A 17,852-nucleotide genomic window follows, 5' to 3' on the forward strand; every position below is an offset into this window, starting at 1 on the left:
TTCTTAAACATGCGATCAAAAGACAAGATAATGATATGAGACCCCGAGTCCTCAAAGGTCAGCAAGGTGACGCCAGTTTTATGATATTGTTTATGTTTTACTTCTGATCAAATTCCTGACCAAGCTGTATTCACGTAATCTTGATCCATATACTGTATAAATATTGTCCTATTTTTCTGTAACAGCGCAGACTTGGGACGGACCCAGCAGTTTGTATTCCAACTCCAAATTTCAGCCATTTCTGCATGCAATTGTAATTCGCAAATAAAGCCTTGTTTTGTTTTCTTAACGAGCGTTGTTGAATCTTTCCATCAAAGTCCAGAAGCGGGGAAAATATTAACTACACCATTTGGCGCTGCGAGAATAAAAACAATATCCTGAGTGATCTTCCGTGAGGGACTGAGAAAAGTGGTCAAAGCCACGACCTGGAGTAAAGAGACAGACACCGGCACAAGGTAAGATTAACCTTGGTCTCTCTCTCTCTCTCGGATATGTGCTGCGACCCCTCATCCCTGATGGAAGTAACTAAATAGGTGACGGTGCTCGAATCTAAATTTGACTGTGAGTAGAGTGTTTAGGGTCAGGGACCCGATTGTTGTTTACCTTGGGTCAGGGACCCGTTTGTGATTAGCCTAAGGTCAGGGACCTTTTGATCTCGTTTCCCATCCGGATCAGGTTTATACAGGCTGTGAATAAGTTTTGGGTCAGGGTCCCTTCAATTTGATTTGGTACCAGAGAATTTTTTTTTGAACATTTTTTTGCCAGGGCACATTTTACTGACATTATGGGACAAACGTTAGATAAAACTAGGGGCAATTCCCCTCTATTTTTCATGTGTTCAGAAACCCCTTCTCAAGAACGTAATTTCCGGAGATTATCTGCAGCGCTGCTTTAAACAATAAATTAGGTAACGATATCTGGCCACTAGGTGACACAGGGAACTTGGAACTACGATAACTGCATTGTTGCTGAAAAAATTATTTGGCGGAGAAATGCTGGCTTCAAATTGAAATCTTTAATTTCACAGTGGAAAAAAAACAGTCCACTTAACGCAATGAACAATACAGTAGTCCCCCGTTATACCGCGCTCCGCAATACCGCGGTTCGCGATATACGGCGGGGGGGGCTTATGGACCCCAACTGTCAGCTTCCCTCTCCTGATCAAAGTGAGCCGGCCGCTGAAATTGACACTGCCGGCTGATTGGAGGGAGAGAGCAGCCGGCAGTGTCAATTTCAGCAGCCGGCTCACTTTGATCCGGAGAGGGAAGCTGCTCTCTCACTGAAACAATCAGCCGGCCGCTGAAATTGACACTGCCGTCTGCTCTCTCCCTCCAATCCAACTTTTAAGTTTTAATGTTTCTGATTGGAGGGAGAGAGCAGCCGGCAGTGTCAACTTCAGCGGCCGGCTGATTGTTTCAGTGAGAGAGCAGCTTCCCTCTCCGGATCAAAGTGAGCCGGCCGCTGAAATTGACACTGCCGGCTGATTGGAGGGAGAGAGCAGAGAACACAGGAGGAGGTCATACGGGCCTCTGCAAGACCAGCATGGTCTCACATCGCCCCTCCCCTCTGTAGCCCTGTATTCTAAAATTAACCCCCATCGTGGATATCCGCGGCTCGGATGCAACACGGGTGGCTGTCTTGGACCCCAACACCCGCGTTATAAAGGGGGACTACTGTAGTGAACAATCACTATTAATGAGTTGGAGAGATAACGCCCGCAAAAGAGATATTGATGATTGTGTGAATGGTAAAGCGAAAAATTGGGAGACTTTAAAATTGTAATGTGAGCTTTGGGATAGAAAACAGTCAAAACACTAAAACAGCAATTCGGCAATAAGAAACCTTCTCTCACCAAACAAATAGGGCTAGCCCATAAGATTATAGAAAAGGAGGATCCTCCCAGTTGCTCTGGCATGCCGATGTTCCACTATTCAGCCGATACGGAAGAGGACGAGGATTTGAACCCTGGACCCCACCCTCATCCTGCACGCCCCGATCCTACAATTCCACCGTCCCAAGTCCAGACTCCCTCTTATGGTCCATTACAATGAAACTCCCATTGACGCGTCCCCCGTAGCGGTCACATACGCAAGCCGTAAATATGCAACAACCCTTTACCTCTGTTAATCAGGCTTTTCTTGATTTATAACTCCAACCTAATGAGGAGGAAACTTTTCCTCCACCACCTCCCCCTTATGATGTTGTGCAAGATATTTTTTTAACTGACACAGGAGAACAGCCCTAGCCACCTTGAACTTGCCTCCTTGCTGCCAGGCTCATAACACACAGAGAACTGTCATACATCCGTTCTCCCTACATTATAACCCACCCTTCTCTACGGAGGATATGATAATTTACTAAAAGGTGTTGATCAAAAAATCCACAAGAAGAGAATTGTGGAAGTGAAGTTAATGAGTTACCAATTTAGAAGCATGCTGGGAATAATGACTATAATTTAACATTGCTTTTGACCGAAATTAAATAGATCAGATAATGTAAACTAAATACGGTTTGGAATGTTGTACTGGCCTTATTATGATAACAAGCGGTTCTTCTGAAGGACAACAAAATGCATACTTGAATTGTTTTTAAACCAAGGGTAAAACATTCATATTGCCTCTTGCAAATGTTCCCAAGCTTTATCTCTTCAAAGTTGTTCAGTTCACACTATATCAGTTTAAAAGAAAATGCCTTCCGAAGTAACTTTACGAATAAAAGTAATTGACTATGAATAAGTTTTTAGATTACGTGAAAAGACGTAAATGGCATCACGCCAAGTTCTCCGCCCCTTAGATTCTGCAGGAAACATTAACCATTTCAGCAGACAGTTGACCTTTTCTGAATTGACAAAGAAAAAATACACGTCTCTAAGAATAGCCAATGCCTATAAAATCAATCATTGAAAATTGACTTAAATACGTGCTACTCATAGCCCTCTCCCAGGAAGGATGTACCGCAACTAGCAACACCTGACCCTATTAGGCAGACAGACAATCTGCAAATTTGGAGCGGTAATACAAGTGCATTGATAATGGAATGTTTATAGAACTGTCTCAAATACGAGGTCACCAGCTGAAGAATTTAATAACTTCTGAGCCTGCGCCCGATTGCTCTGTGTTCTATGCTGGCAGCTAACGTTAACCCTGAGTACCACTGTTTAAAAAAAAATCTAAAAACTGCAGGAAGTCTTACAAAAGATTAATGACCCTTGGGCACAGCTATTAAAACACCTGATAGAGTCCAGATGAGAGAATATAGTGATCCTGGCCAATGGAGAGAAAGCGCCAGGAGTGGGAGCCAGGGTGGACCCCAGAGCCAAAGAATTAAGACCTAATTGCTCTGTGCCTGTACATAGTTATCTTTGTTTATTAATAAACCCCCTTTTCTGTTAAGGCAAGTCTTAAATGTATTGTCTCAAGCCACTTTTTGGTTCTGCCTTTTAATTTGGCCCCTAGCTGAACCTCTATCCTTGTCGTTGGTACCTAGGTGGACCTTGAAATTGAATCGTTCCCCTCCCAGTCCAAGTTCCTCTGCAGCCCAAATGAGATATCCTGAACCCTGCCACCAAGTAGGCAACACAGCTTTCAGGACTCTCGATCCTGGCCACAGAGAACAGTGTCTATGTCCCTACCTACATTTCTCTTTTCTGCCCCCCACTTGAATGGCTCCCTGTACCACAATGCTGTGGTCAGTTTGCTAATGCTCCCTATAGGCTCTGCTGTTGTCCACACAGGGAGCAAGAATTTCAAGCATGTTGGACAAGGACTGAGGCTCTTGCAACCCTATCTCCTAGATCCCTCTACTTGCCTCACTTAGTCACACACTTCTGTCTCTAACCACTGGCCAAAGTCAAGGTAGTTAATCTAAGGGATGTAACTGTCTCCTAAAACATAGCATCCAGATAACTCTCCCCTTCCCTGATGTGTCCAAAGCTCTGAGGCGGAGTTCATCAAGCAACCAGCACTTACTACAGATGTGATCACGAGGAACCACAATAAGGTCCACCAGATCCCACATCTTGCAGGTACAATACATCTCCTGGCCCACATCTTTATTTTATATAATTACATTTTAAAATTTCAAAATGGTCTTTAATTTTTTAATTGTAAATTATTTCTATTTCCCTTTAATCTGAAAGCAATTTAGATTAGGTAATTCAAATTAATAGTTGCTTACCAACCAATGAACTTAGGGTTTCCCAGTGATGTTGTTCCTCCCCCCCCCCCCCCAACTCAGATTATAGTGTGCTCCTTCTCACAACTCCCTTCCCCTAAGTCTGCCACTCTCCAAGCTGTTTCTCACTCTGAAGCTCCTCTCCCTACCCCTGCCGTTTTAACTCGCCAGGTCCATCTCTCTCCACGCTGTTATTCACTCTGATATCCATTTTTTTCTTCCATTTAAACATGTACACTTTATTGTATTGGTCAGTGTAGGTCCCACAAACTGGCATCACCAAGTTTAAAACGGTTCATCTTGTGCCCAGGAGGATATAAACCTCACTTGTGTGTTTGTATAAAGGTAAAGCTTTTTGCATACCAAAATCAAAGAGGACCGAAAACTTAAGAAGGAAAAGTACAAAAACGGGACATTTTCGGTTACATAATTTACATATAAGCAATACTACACAAGATTAAGTATTTGCTCCCACTTTTTTGGGCAGCCTTCACAGAAGCTTTAATAACCTTAGACAATGCAATCCTTTACATCAATATTTGGAATGACTAAATGTACAATTCAGTCCTTGAACGTATTGCAGAACTTCTGGGATGCTTGTTGCCAAAAATACCAGTTTTTATTCCTGAGACAAGCACTAAAGCCATGCCAATTCATCTTGCGCAATCGTGAGTTACAGTCCATTTAGAACCATTTGCGGTGGACAATGGAAGGTCCAGATTCATCATACTCCTGTTTGCTAATCCACATCTGCTGGAAGGTGGACAGGGAAGCCAGGATTGAACCTCCAATCCAGACTGAGTATTTACGGTCAGGTGGGGCAATGATCTTGACTTTCATGGTACTTGGAGCCAGAGCTGTGATCTCCTTCTGCATACGGTCTGCAATCCCAGGATACATAGTACCACCAGGCAGGACAGTGTTGGCATACAGATCCTTCCTGATATCTACATCACACTTCATAATGGAGTTGAAAGTGGTCTCATGTGTACCACAGGATTCCATACCCAAAAAGGATGGTTGGAAGAGGGCCTCTGGGCATCTGAATTGCTCATTGCCAATGGTAATTACCTGCCCATCAGGCAGTTCATAGATCTTCTCCAGGGAAGAAGAGGAAGCAGCAGTGGCCATCTCCTGTTCAAAGTCCAGTGCAACGTAGCAGAGTTTCTCCTTGATGTCACGGACAATTTCTCTCTCAGCTGTGGCAGTGAAAGAGTAGCCTCTTTCTGTCAGAACCTTCATGAGGTAGTCTGTCAGAACACAACCAGCCAAATCCAGACACAGAATAGCATGGGGTAGGGCATAACCTTCATAGATGGGCACAGTGTGGGTGACACCATCACCAGAGTCCATCACGATACCAGTGGTTCTACCAGAGGCATAGAGGGACAACACAGCCTAGATGGCAACATACATGGCAGGGGTATTGAAGGTCTCGAACATAATCTGTGTCATTTATTCTCGTTTGGCTTTGGGGTTCAGGGGGGCTTCTGTGAGCAGGACTGGGTGTTCTTCAGGAGCAACTCTCAGTTTATTGTAGAAAGTGTGATGCCAGATTTTCTCCATGTCATCCCAGTTGGTGACAGTACCATGCTCAATGGGGTACTTCAGGGTCAGGATGCCTCTTTTGCTCTGGGCTTCATCACCAACGTAGCTGTCTTTCTGTCCCATACCAACCATTACACCCCGAACACTAGATTCTCATAAAGGTCAGACGGAAGTAGTGTGATCACATATTTTCTATCCTGTTGCCGAAGTGGACATGTTCATAGACCTATTCATTCTGAGAAATAACATTAGAATAAGACCCATAGAAGCTCGGAAAAAATGAAAATGCAGTTAACCTGCTCCACTGGAGCTGGCTAGATTTTGATACCTCCTTTGATCAGTTGAAATTGTAAAAATAAAAGAGCAGCTCATAATCTATAACAATAACATCTATTTAAAACTTGTTTTGAATTGATTCATGAGATGTGGGCCTCGCTGGCTAGGTTAGCATTTATTGTCCATCCCCAATTGTCCTTGATGAGGTATTGGTGAGTTGCCTTGCACAAATGTAAAGCAATGCCGTAGCACTGTTAGTTAAAAAAGATTAAGCAATAAAAATTACCAGAATGCTAGAGGGTACAAGGGTGGAAACGTGTGGGTGCATGTGTAGCTGTTGATGTGTGGTGGTGAGAACAAGTAAGAAAACTGAGTGGGCATAAGGCAGACTCACATTCACTCCTTCATCCCCACCCACACACTCTGCCATTTGCTCCCACACCGCCCAGCTCTGCCACGACCATTGCCCAGCCTCCCGACTCTGCCACCACCCAGCTCCGAGTTTACCTTCATTTCTCTCGCCCACCAGTCTTCAGCATACTGATCGCTGCTGCATCACAAACTGATTCTCTTCCTTATTTGCTGCTAATAGGCTGACTAGTGAAAGAATAAGCCTGTGATTGGAGAAGCAGCTCATAAAAGCCTAGAGGCCGTGTAGAGGGACTTCACGGGCCGCACCCAGCCCCCAGGTCGTACGTTGGACAATCCTGTTATAGATAGTAGGACTCATGAGTTTGGAACATTAAGGAGCCTTCCTCCAGTGCATCTTGTAGATGGTACACACTGCTGCTACTGTGCACCGGTGGTGGAGCGAATGATGTTTAAGGAAGGGGTGCCAATCAAATGGCTGCTTTGTCCTAGATGGCATTGCGCTTCTTGAGTGTTGTTGAAGCTGCACTCCAGGCAAGTGGAGAGTATTCCAGCACATCCAGACTTGCACCTTGTAGATGGTGGAGTCTTTGGAGAATTAAGAGGTGAGCTATCCACCATACTCTTGGAGCCACAGTATTCATGTCCAGTTCAGTTACTGGTCATTGGTAACCCCGGGATGCTGATAGTGGGGGTTCAGTGATGGTATTGCCATTGTTTGTCCTCTCTAGTAGGACACAGTCATTGCCTGGACTTGTGTGGGGCAAAGTTACATGCTACATGTTAACATTAGCCTGGATATTGTCCAGGTCTTGCTTCAGTATCTGCAGAGTCACGAATGGTGCTGACCATGATTGCACAATCAGCAAATGGTGCTGACCACGATTGCACAATCAGTGAGCATCCCCACTTCTGACCTTATGGAAGGAACATCATTGACAAAGCAGTGAAAGAAGGTTGAGACTAGGACAAATGACTAATACATTTAAAAAACAAAGTGCAAACACTGGATGGTACCTTTAATTACATTTTTCAAATATATCAAAATAATCTTCAATGTCAATTAGTTGAGAATGAACCGTGTGTATAGAGATGCCTATGATAATCCAATCTTGTGTCTCTCTTTATAACAAATTGTATTTTAGGGTTTTCAGACATCAAATTTACTAAAATACCCCATTGTCTGAAATTTCAATATCGTTTATGACAAATGTAAAGGCCAAAAACAACAGGCTCAATCAGCAGCAACATTTTCCAAAGGAAATATCTCCTGTGTACAATTGTTAAAAGTTCAGAGTGAACAGCCTGCTTGGTTTACAAAATACTAACTTGGAAGCATATTGCTGTTACATATCAGCTGCTCAGATGAAAGTTGTTGAATTCACTTAATTTCTCTTTCAAAATTGGCGGTTTGCATTTCCTGGTGAGGATGCCAGAGGAACCTAGTTAGTAAAGAGTATTCCTTGTTGATAAACTCCTCAGCTTGAGAATGACAGTCTTTCTACTTGATTGACAAGATGAATTATGTGAGCGTGTCCTCGTTCCGAATATACTCGCCAACATCAGCCTGGTGAAATACAACAATTGCCATCGGGTCTACTCTCCGGCAATCCTGGGTCGATTTTGCAGCAACTCCAAAGCCCTTCAGAAATAATTAAAGAATATTTTAAATGCTATGGATTATAGATTTTGACAACAGTTTAGTTCATCAGATTCTTGTTGCTGCTCAGAAATCCAGAAGGATAAACAACAGATGTCAACATTGTGAATTATCACCCTGAAGTTGATTAGTGTTGCAAAAATATTCAAGCACTGAGAAAATTACTTTACTCAGCCCCTTTAGCTGGGAGGAAGAAAGTAGAAGAAAAAAGAACTAAACTGAAAATCTAGTTTTAGACGCAAATGGATTAGGGCAGTTGTATTTAGGACCACTTATGAGAGTTAATTTACCATATTTCAGATTATGAACCAAATCTTACAAAATTAATGTTAAATGTAATTGCACCTTTTAAATTGTAATGGGGGGGGGGGGGGGGGGGAGGAGGATTATCCCAGAGGTATCGCAGACGATGCAGTGGGGTAACCACTCTCAGAAGACTCTACATAATCACAGCATGGGAATTTCCCAGGAAGTTCAAATTTGCATTAGACTGACATTAATTTACATCCGATACTCCGATTTAAATCAGAGACTTTGGATGGTTCTAATTCGCTCAGCAGAATAGTTACCCAGGAGACACGAGGAGGATTAAAGCCACTTCCAGTTCCCGGGGAACTATAATTTTGATCAATCGCCCTCCCAACTACCCGTTCCCACTGACCTTCCCAGCCCCGGTTATCCACCTGACCCTACCTTCCCCTGATTACCCTCCCACCCCACTCCCTCAACCCCGACTATCATCCCAATTGACCAACGGCCCACCACCCATTCCACCTGACACCCCTTGGATACCTTCCTGACCACCCCCCCCCCCCCCCCCCCCCCCCCGACTACTCTTCTGACGTCCTCTCCATCCTGACCTGAAAGCTCACCTGGCTTACAGTAGCTAATGCTGTAAAAAACACGTGCAGCTTCACTCGCCTGATGTTGCTGCCCCAGACAGGAAGGACCTTGGAGTTGCTGCGCTGCACATTTCCCACCATGTCTGCGTCGGAGATCTGGGTGAGAAATGTGCAGCTCACGATGTAGTTAGGGAGAAAGGATTGGCAATCCGACAATGATTGTTACACCTTGGAAGCTCTGGGCCATTATAGCCAGAGCTTGTCTATTTTACCCCCTCAAAAAGAATGGTTTTAGTTATGGTTCAATAGTTGTTGAGGGGCGGACAAGCCTTTCTCTTACCAACGGAATGTCAGCCATGGAGTATACCACTACACCGTGGTACTGGGCTGTGCTTTCTGTAATTCGACCCAAACCAGATTTCAATACATGGTTCCCGTACAGGAAAGATTGTTCTGTTCCAGGTTTCACCCACACTTTGTACTGAAATAAAAAATAAACGATTATCCTGAATATCTGCACAATTCAAAATATGATAGAAATAAGATTGAAGGCACACTTGCATTCTCAAATATTCAGCATTCTAACATTCATGAAATACAGTTCCAGTATTGCCCATTTCAAAACAGCACTAAATACCCATTCACTGGAGATGCTTCTACTACCACTTAGCAGAACACCACATTACTTACCTTAGCATAAGGAGCAAGATAGTCGAGTGCTGTAATGTGAAGTCGAAATTTTAAGGTTTTCGTGAATTTTCCAAAGCAGGTTCCCAATGAAACAAGCTTATCTCGAGAAATATTTGTTGCCAACTTTAGGATTTTCTCACTACAAAAGACAATATAAAAATTTCAGGTAAACCTAAATATGATATTTTGTAACAATGTCCTTTCCAGCCAGTCCTGCACAAGTCATTTTTGGTTTTAAAAGTCTTTAATCAGAGTCATTATAGAACATAGAACAGTACAGCACAGAACAGGCCCTTCAGCCCTCGATGTTGTGCCGAGCAATGATCACCCTACTCAAACCCACGTATCCACCCTATACCCGTAACCCAACAACCCCCCCCCCCCCCCCCCCCCCCCCCCGAACCTTACTTTTTAGGACACTACGGGCAATTTAGCATGGCCAATCCACCTAACCCGCACATCTTTGGACTGTGGGAGGAAACCGGAGCACCCGGAGGAAACCCACGCACACACGGGGAGGACGTGCAGACTCCGCACAGACAGTGACCCAGCCGGGAATCGAGCCTGGGACCCTGGAGCTGTGAAGCATTTATGCTAACCACCATGCTGCCCCAAATTATATTATGTAATATATCCTTTCGCAAAGGTTCATTCTGCTCTTCTCCACAAATTTTTTAACCTTGGCCTCATCCTTAATTCCCCACCCTCCAATATAGACAGTGCCAGGGTTCAATTCCGACCTTGGGTGACTGTGTGGAGTTTGTACATTCTCCCCGTGTCTCCACTGGTTTCCTCCGGGTGCTCCAGTTTCCTCCCACAGTCCAAAGATGTACAGGTTAGGTCGATTGGCCATGCTAAATTGCCCTTTAGTGTCCACAAAGGATAGGTGGGTTATGGGGATAGGACATGGGCCTGGGTGGGGTGCCCTTCGGAGGGTGGGTGCAGACTCAATGGGCAGAATGGCCTCCTTCTGCACTGTAGGGATTATATGATACTTCACTCTTCCTCTCACAAAGCTAGGAGCAAAGGACTAAAAACTTGAGGCACTTCTTACCTGACATAATAAACACGATCTTTGTGTAAACGGAAGCAGTAGGTTCCATCTGGCCGCTCCACCAGTAACTTAATATTCTCTCCAATACTGAAAATAATCAAATATTATAAAATGAGAACAGAAATCAAAATGCCTTTTTGCTTTTACGTTCCAAAGTTAGTGTGCCAAATAATACTTAAAAGATGACCACACAATAACCAGTGCTTAGTACCAAAATATAACTGTCCACTGCCAAATATGAGAAGTTTAGGACTAATGAAAGCTTGAAGAAAACCCTTAATACTGCACATTGAGGAAGATTTAAAAATAGGCAAATATGGATTCCAACCCAAAATAATATTGCACAATTTTATGTCAACGTTCAAGTATTTCATTCAGGGCAGCACGGTGGTGCAGTGATTAGCACTGCTGTCTCACGGCGCCGAGGTCCCAGGTTTGACCCCGGCTCTGGGTCACTGTCCATGTGAAGTTTGCATATTCTCCCCGTGTCTGCGTGGGTTCCACCCCCACAACCCAAAGATGTGCAGGCTAGGTGAATTGCTCACAGTAAATTGCCCTTTAATTGGAAAAAATGAATTGAATGTATTTAATTCAAGGCTCAGTACTCCCACACTTCTGGTATATGGGGACGATTTTACAACACCATTCAACGTGTTGCTAGCGTGGCTTTTTAAATTAAGCTTTCTGCTCATCACAGTGAGTGGATGTTGGTGTTAGGAAATGAACATTGTTCATTTCAAGCCTACCAAAATTAAGCATTCCTAGATCAGATATTGTGGAGAGATACAACACAAATGAAACAGTCCCCAACATTAACTGTAACATGAACCAAAGTATCTTAATGACTGGAAATGTTGTTAAATCTCCAAAAGCTTCTTCTGAATTGGACAACAAGTTGCACATATACTATACATACACACTATACATGCATACAAATTATACACACGCACATACATTATACATGCACGTACAGATTATACACACAGATTAACCAGGTGCACAGATTACACACGTGCAAATTATACACACACATTAACAGAGATTATACACACTCACGCAGATTATACACACTCATACACAGATTATACACACATTTACACAGATTATATACACACAATTACACATACTCGGACTATGCGCACCCTCCGACTATGCGCACCCTCCGGCTATACGCACCCTCAGACTATCCGCACACACATTATACACACATTTACACAGATCACATACACACACAGATTATACACATACACAGATTATAGACGCACAGATTTTACACACATTTACAGAGATTATACACACAGGTCATATACACAGATCACACACACACAGATTATAGACAGATTATACACACACACTCATTATACACTATACACACATTACATATATTATAAAATGGTGGATTCCCTCCCTCAGAGGCCTGGATTTCTCCTCCCCTCCCCCCGGAACCAGGCAACCACAGCGACCCGGGATTTCGTGTACAATAAACCGGCAGCGGCCCCCTCGCCGTCCCCAGTCTCACTATTTGGCCAGTTTCTCGAACAGAAGCCGGGTCTCTTCCTCCGTCAGCGGCCGCATCTCCCAGTCGCACGCGCTCCGCCGAACCGGAACCGGAACCGGAACCAGGCTGTAACCAGGGCAACCGCATGGCCTAGCCACCCCTTCCCCGGAACTGGGCCGTAACCAGGGCAACCACAGGTTCGGACTCCTTCCCCGGAACTGGGCCGTAACTAGGGGAACCACCGGCGCCGGCTGTCCCCCAGTCAGAAAGTAACTAACCGGGCACATTTGCTGTGGTCGCTGTTGAATTAAAACGTCAACATTAAGCGAGCGGTTGAAGCCCTCACCGGCCATCAGTGTGAGCAGAGTGTGTTTATTTGCAGTTCCCAGCCAGGTCCACCCTCGGAACTGCTTTCCCGGTGTCGGTGCGCCGTCCGGAGGGATTGTTCCCGCGGCTCCGTTTCCGGTTGTTTACCCTTCGCCCGGGTTTAAAAAAAATAAACTTGCGGCGGAGAAGGAAATGAAGCGGAACAAGCGCGGCCGCTTTGTGTCGGTGGCCATGGCGCAGAAGATGGAAAGGCTGTCCGACGCTCAGCGGCACCGGTGGCTTGACACCGAGCGGCCGGGGCCCCAGGCCGGAGCTCAGCCAGGGGGAGCCGAGGGCCCCGGGCCCGCTGTGGAGTCAGGTCAGTGCCTCCTGCCCGGCCGCTGCCTCCCGTAACACTTGGAAGGAACATCGCCTGTCGTCGCCCCGTCCAAAAGCTGAGGCTGCCAGATTATCCTGTCTGTCACCTTGACCCGGTTAACACGCCCGCTCAGCGGACTCTGGGGTCTGTGCTTCAGTGCAGCATTGCCAGCGGCACCGTCTTTAACAACCCCCGGCGTGTCTGTCCATTCTGGTGGATGCCAGAGATCCTGTGGCACAGTTGGAAGGAAAGCAGGAGTTAGCTGTCGTGTGGCCCCGACGAGCGGTCTGGTCTGCCTGTCAACCAAACCTGTCAACTTCCCTGATCTGCGGAGCCTTGTGTCCAAATTGGACGACAAAGTGTTAACTGAAATCCATAGTATAGAAGTGGTTAGGAATATTTTTCTATCATAGAATCCCTACAGTGGAGAAGGAGGCCATTCGGCCCATCCAGTCTGCAAAAAGACTACTCTATCTTGACCCAATTCCTGAAACCCCACCCTCTGGGACAATTTAGCCAATCGACCAGACCTGCACATCTTTGGAATATGGGAGGAAACCGGAGCATCTGGAGGAAGCACACGTAGACACTGGGAGAATATGCAAACTCCACACAGACAGTTGCCTGTGATCGGAATTGAGCACAGGTCCCTGGTGCTGTGAGGTAGCAGTGCTAACCACTGTGCCACCGTACTGCCTACAGAACAGAAGGAGTCCCATCGAGACTGCACCGACCCTCTGAAAGGCACCCTACCCAGGCCAACTCTCTGCCCTATTCCCATAACCCCACCTAACTAAGGAGCAACTTAGCATGGCCAATCCACTGAACCTGCATATCTTTAGACTGTAGGAGGAAACCCACCCAGACACGGGGAGAAAGTGCAAACTCCACACAATCGCCAAAAGTCAGAATCGACCCCTGGCACTGAGGCAGCAGTGCTCACCACTATGCCACCATGCCGGCCACTTCAGAAGTTAATTGCAAAACTCCTGAAGATCCGAAGTGTTCCATATAGGTGAGGTATACTAAATTAATCCCAGAAGTAAAGCTACCCTAGAATTTCTCACTGTTGATAGGTTCATAGAATTCCCTACAGTTCAGAAAAGGAGGCCATTCAGCCCAGTGAATCTGCACCGATCTCTGAAAGAGCACCCTACCTAGGTAGCTAAGGGACAATTTAGCATGGTCAAGACCTATCCATATCTTTGGCATGTGGGAGGACACCGGAGCACCCAGAAGAAACCCACAAAGACACTGGGAGAAAGTGCAAACTCCACACAGACAGTGACCCAAGGCCGGAATTGAACCCAGGACTCTTTGAGGCAGTAGTGTTATCCATTGTGCCACCATGTTGCCCTTTGATAAAGAGACTTGAAAGGAATTTTTGTGATTTAGGGATCACAGTTTTTTATGACAAATCTCACAGTTATGCTCTGTTAAATTACATTTGCCACTTCTCTTTTTAGATTGTGCATTTTGATCATTTTTTGCCACTGCTGTTGGTATGGTGCCATCTGTAAATTTAGACATATCTCATAAGAGATTTTACAGCACGGGTTAAGAAGGTATGTGGGATACTTGCCTTTTATTAGCCGAGGCATAAAAGCCGGAAAGAGGCCTTTCGGCCCATCATGTCCGCGCCAGCCATGAAGCACCTATTTACTCTAATCCCATTTTTCAGCACTTGGCCCGTTACCTTGTATGTTGTGGAATTTCAAGTGCTCATCTAAATACTTCTTAAATATTGTGAGGGTTCCCGCCTCTGCCACCATTTCAGGAAGTGGGTTCAGATTCCAACCACCCTTTGGGTGAAAAAGCTCTTCCTCACATCGCCTCTAAACGTCCTGCCCCTTACCTTAAATCTACCTCCCTGGTTATTGACCCCTCTGCTAAGGGGAAAAGATCCTTCCTATCCAACCTATCTATGCCCCTCATAATTTTATACAGCTTAATCAAGTCCCCCCTTCAGCCTTCTCTGCTTCAAGGAAACAACCCCAGCCTATCCAGTCTCTATTGATAGCCAAAATGCTCCAGCACAGCAGCATCCTGGTGAATCTTCTCTGCACTCTCTTGTGCAATCACTTCCTATAGTGTGACGACCAGAACAACACACAGTACTCCAGCTGTGGCTTAACCAGTGTTCTATACAGCTCCATCATAAACGTCCTGCTTTTATGCCTCCGCTAATAAAGGCAAGTATCCCATATACCTTCTTAACCACCTTATCTACCTGTCCTGCTGTCTGCAGGGCTCTATGGACATGCCTGCCGAGGTCCTGCTGATCCTAGGGTTCTACCATTCTTTATATATGCCCTTGCCTTATTAGTCTTCAAAAAATGCATAACCTCATACTTTTCAGGGTGAAAATCTGACAAATGGAGTTTAATGTGGGGAAGTGTGAGGGTTGTGCACTTCGGTAAGAGGAATCAAAAGGCAGATTATTATCTAAATGGAGATAGACTGCAGGTGAGTGAAGTACAGAGGGAGCTAGGTGTTCTAGTGCATGAATCACAAAAAGCTAGCATGCAGGTTCAACAAGTAGTAAAGCAGGCAAATGGCATTTTGGCCTTAATTGCAAACAGGGTGGAGTTTAAAAATAGGGAGGTTTTGTTGCAATTGCACAGGGTATTGGTGAGGCCTCACCTGGAATCTTGCATACAGATTTGGTCCCCTTACCTAAAAAAGGATATAGTAACCTTGGAGGCAATCCAAAGGAGATTCATTAGGCTAATTCCTGGGCTGAGAGGGTTGTCCTATCAAGAGAGATGAAATAGTCTGGGTCTGAATTCCTTGGGAAGAGTGAGGAGTGACCTTATTCAAACACAAGATCCTGAGGGGACTTGACAGGGTAGATGGTGAGACGTTTTCACTAGTGGGAGAGTCTTAAACAAGGGGACTTTGCACAAGATAAAGGGCTGGTCATTTAAATCTGAGGTGCATGGAAATATCTTCTTGCAGAGGGTGGTGAATCTCTGGAATTCTCTGCTGCGGAGGGGGTGGAGACTGAATCACAGAAAGTAGAGGCGGATAAATATTTGATAGATCAAGGAATAGAGGGCTATGGGGAAATGATACAGAAAAGGAGTTGAGGCCAGCGTAGATCAGCCATGATTGTATTACATGGCAGGGCAGCTTGAAGGACCTGGCCTACTCCTTTCATTTCTTGCGTAAATTTTATTTGCCACTGTTCTGCCCATCTAACCAGCCCGTCTATATCATCCTGTAATCTAACACTTTCCTCCTCCTCACTATTTACCACACCACCAAGTTTTGCAACATCTGTGAACTTACTGATCATGCCTCCTAGATTCATGTCCAGATTGTGAATGTACACTACAAACAGCAAGGGTCTCAGCACTGATCCCTGCGGAACACCACGAGACACGGACTTCCAGTTACAAAAACAACCTTCAACCATCACCCTCTGCCTCCTGCCACTAAGCCAATTTTGGACCCAATTTGCCAAATTGCCCTGGATCCCATGGGCTCTTACCTTCTTGACCAGTATCCCTTGCAAGACCTTGTCAAAAGCCTTTCTGAAGTCCATGTAGACTACATCAACTGCACTGCCCTTATCCAAGCATCTAGTAACCTCCTCGAAAAATTCAATCAAATTTAAGGGGAGGTGGTGGCGTAGTTGTTTTGTAACTGAGCTAGTAATGCAGAGGTTAAGGCTAATGCCCTGGAGGTCTGTGTTCGAATCCCACCATGGCAGATAGTGACATTTGAATTCAATAATAATTTTAGGGTGGCTAAGTGGTTAGCACTGCTGTCTCACAGCACCGGGGACCTGGATGTGATTCTGGACTTGGGTGTGTGGTGTTTGCACTTTCTCCCCGTGTCTGTGTGGGTTTTCTCCAGGTGCTCCGGTTTCCTCCCACAAAAAAGTACAGGGTAGGTGGATTGACAGTGTAAATTTCCCTTTAGTGTTCAGGGATGTGCACGTTAGGTGGGGTTGCGGACATGGGCCGCGAGCATTGGCCTAGGTGGGGTGCTCTTTCAGATGGTTGGTGCAGACTCGATGGGCTGAATGGCCTTTTTCTGCACTGTAGGAGTTCTCTGATATAAGACATGATTTAGTTTGATCATGCCATGCTGACTATACTTAAACAATCCTTGCCTTCCCAAGTAGAGATTAATTCTGTCCCTCAGAACGTTTTTTCCAATAATTTTCTTACCAATGACATGATTCTCCACATCACATATAAGCACTTATTCCCATAACATACCACTCTCAATTTTCCTGTTAACCAGTACCTCCTCATTCAGCACAAATGTTTCTGTGTACTGCACGCCAAATTCTAATCCAATTCAACACGTTGCTGTCAATGTTGGCGCAAGCCTTACAAAATAAACAGTTATGGTTTGGGGGAGTGTCCCTTAGAGACCTACTGTCACAGTTGTCCCACTGAGCCAAAGTAGGTACCGTAAACCCTCAACCAATGCTTTCACCTCTGGACTAGTTTGTTCCAACGCTCAATCTGCTGACCACTCAAGCTGCATGAACTGCTGCTTCTCTAAAATTTGTTGCCCATGCCCTGAAACCCCTGTAAATTTTGTGCTCACCGACCCTCATTAGTATTCCAACCCCCAGTATATTGATCAATTCTAGATTTAATCTGTAAGTTTCTCTGCAGACATGCTGTTCCGTTCCTTCACAGCTTTCTTTAGCCCTACATGTTACCTCAAGCCATCCATTCTTCTGACTTTTTTATTCTTTTACAGTTCTCCTCACTGTACTTTTATTTTATAGAAACCACATGCCTTCTAAGTCACCATAAAGCAATTAATAATGGATTAAAATTTGTTACAGGTCTGCTTGACTTAAATCCATTTTCCATTGGGTTGGTTTAGCACACTGGGCTAAATCGCTGGCTTTTAAAGCAGACCAAGGCAGGCCGGCAGCACGGTTCAATTCCCATACCAGCCTCCCCGAACAGGCGCCGGAATGTGGCGACTAGGGGCTTTTCACAGTAACTTCATTGAAGCCTACTTGTGACAATAAGCGATTTTCATTTCATTTCATTTGGATTAGTAGATCTGTAACGAATTGAATC

General features: G+C 45.0%; 2 protein-coding genes and 1 pseudogene across 5 annotated transcripts in view; 1 reads left to right on the forward strand and 2 right to left on the reverse strand.

The window, feature by feature from the left end:
• Positions 1-4,391: 4,391 nt before the first annotated feature.
• On the reverse strand, positions 4,392-5,881 carry LOC119971236 (annotated as a pseudogene).
• Positions 5,882-7,363: 1,482 nt separating this feature from the next.
• Positions 7,364-12,282, reverse strand: nip7 (NIP7 nucleolar pre-rRNA processing protein). Its single transcript, XM_038806501.1, has 5 exons — positions 12,132-12,282; positions 10,613-10,699; positions 9,559-9,697; positions 9,209-9,349; positions 7,364-8,008 (listed from the first exon to the last, which is right to left on the reverse strand). The coding sequence occupies exons 1-5, from the start codon at positions 12,185-12,187 to the stop codon at positions 7,889-7,891; spliced, it is 543 nt and encodes a 180-aa protein (XP_038662429.1). The 5' UTR covers positions 12,188-12,282; the 3' UTR covers positions 7,364-7,888.
• Positions 12,283-12,388: 106 nt separating this feature from the next.
• Positions 12,389-17,852, forward strand: part of znf276 (zinc finger protein 276) — a 58,336-nt gene continuing 52,872 nt past the window's right edge. Inside the window, exon 1 of one of the 4 annotated variants that reach the window (XM_038806500.1) lies at positions 12,389-12,795. In XM_038806500.1, the coding sequence (XP_038662428.1) occupies positions 12,630-12,795 (166 nt within the window). In that variant the 5' untranslated portion in view covers positions 12,389-12,629. The remainder of the gene's footprint in view (positions 12,796-17,852) is intronic. The other 3 variants (XM_038806498.1, XM_038806497.1, XM_038806499.1) reach the window with 3 other exon arrangements.

Source organism: Scyliorhinus canicula, chromosome 9 (assembly GCF_902713615.1).
Source record: "Scyliorhinus canicula chromosome 9, sScyCan1.1, whole genome shotgun sequence".
Lineage (NCBI taxonomy): Eukaryota > Metazoa > Chordata > Chondrichthyes > Carcharhiniformes > Scyliorhinidae > Scyliorhinus > Scyliorhinus canicula.

Bases quoted from the DNA above. Each gene is read 5' to 3' on its own strand.
- nip7 (XM_038806501.1), bottom strand. From the start codon at position 12,187: ATGCGGCCGCTGACGGAGGAAGAGACCCGGCTTCTGTTCGAGAAACTG. The intron at 9,350-9,558 runs GTAAGTAATGTG...TTTTTATTTCAG, and splicing joins ATCTTGCTCCTTATGCTAAG to TACAAAGTGTGGGTGAAACC. The intron at 8,009-9,208 runs GTAAGAGAAAGG...TTATTTCTGAAG, and splicing joins CCATGGCTGACATTCCGTTG to GGCTTTGGAGTTGCTGCAAA.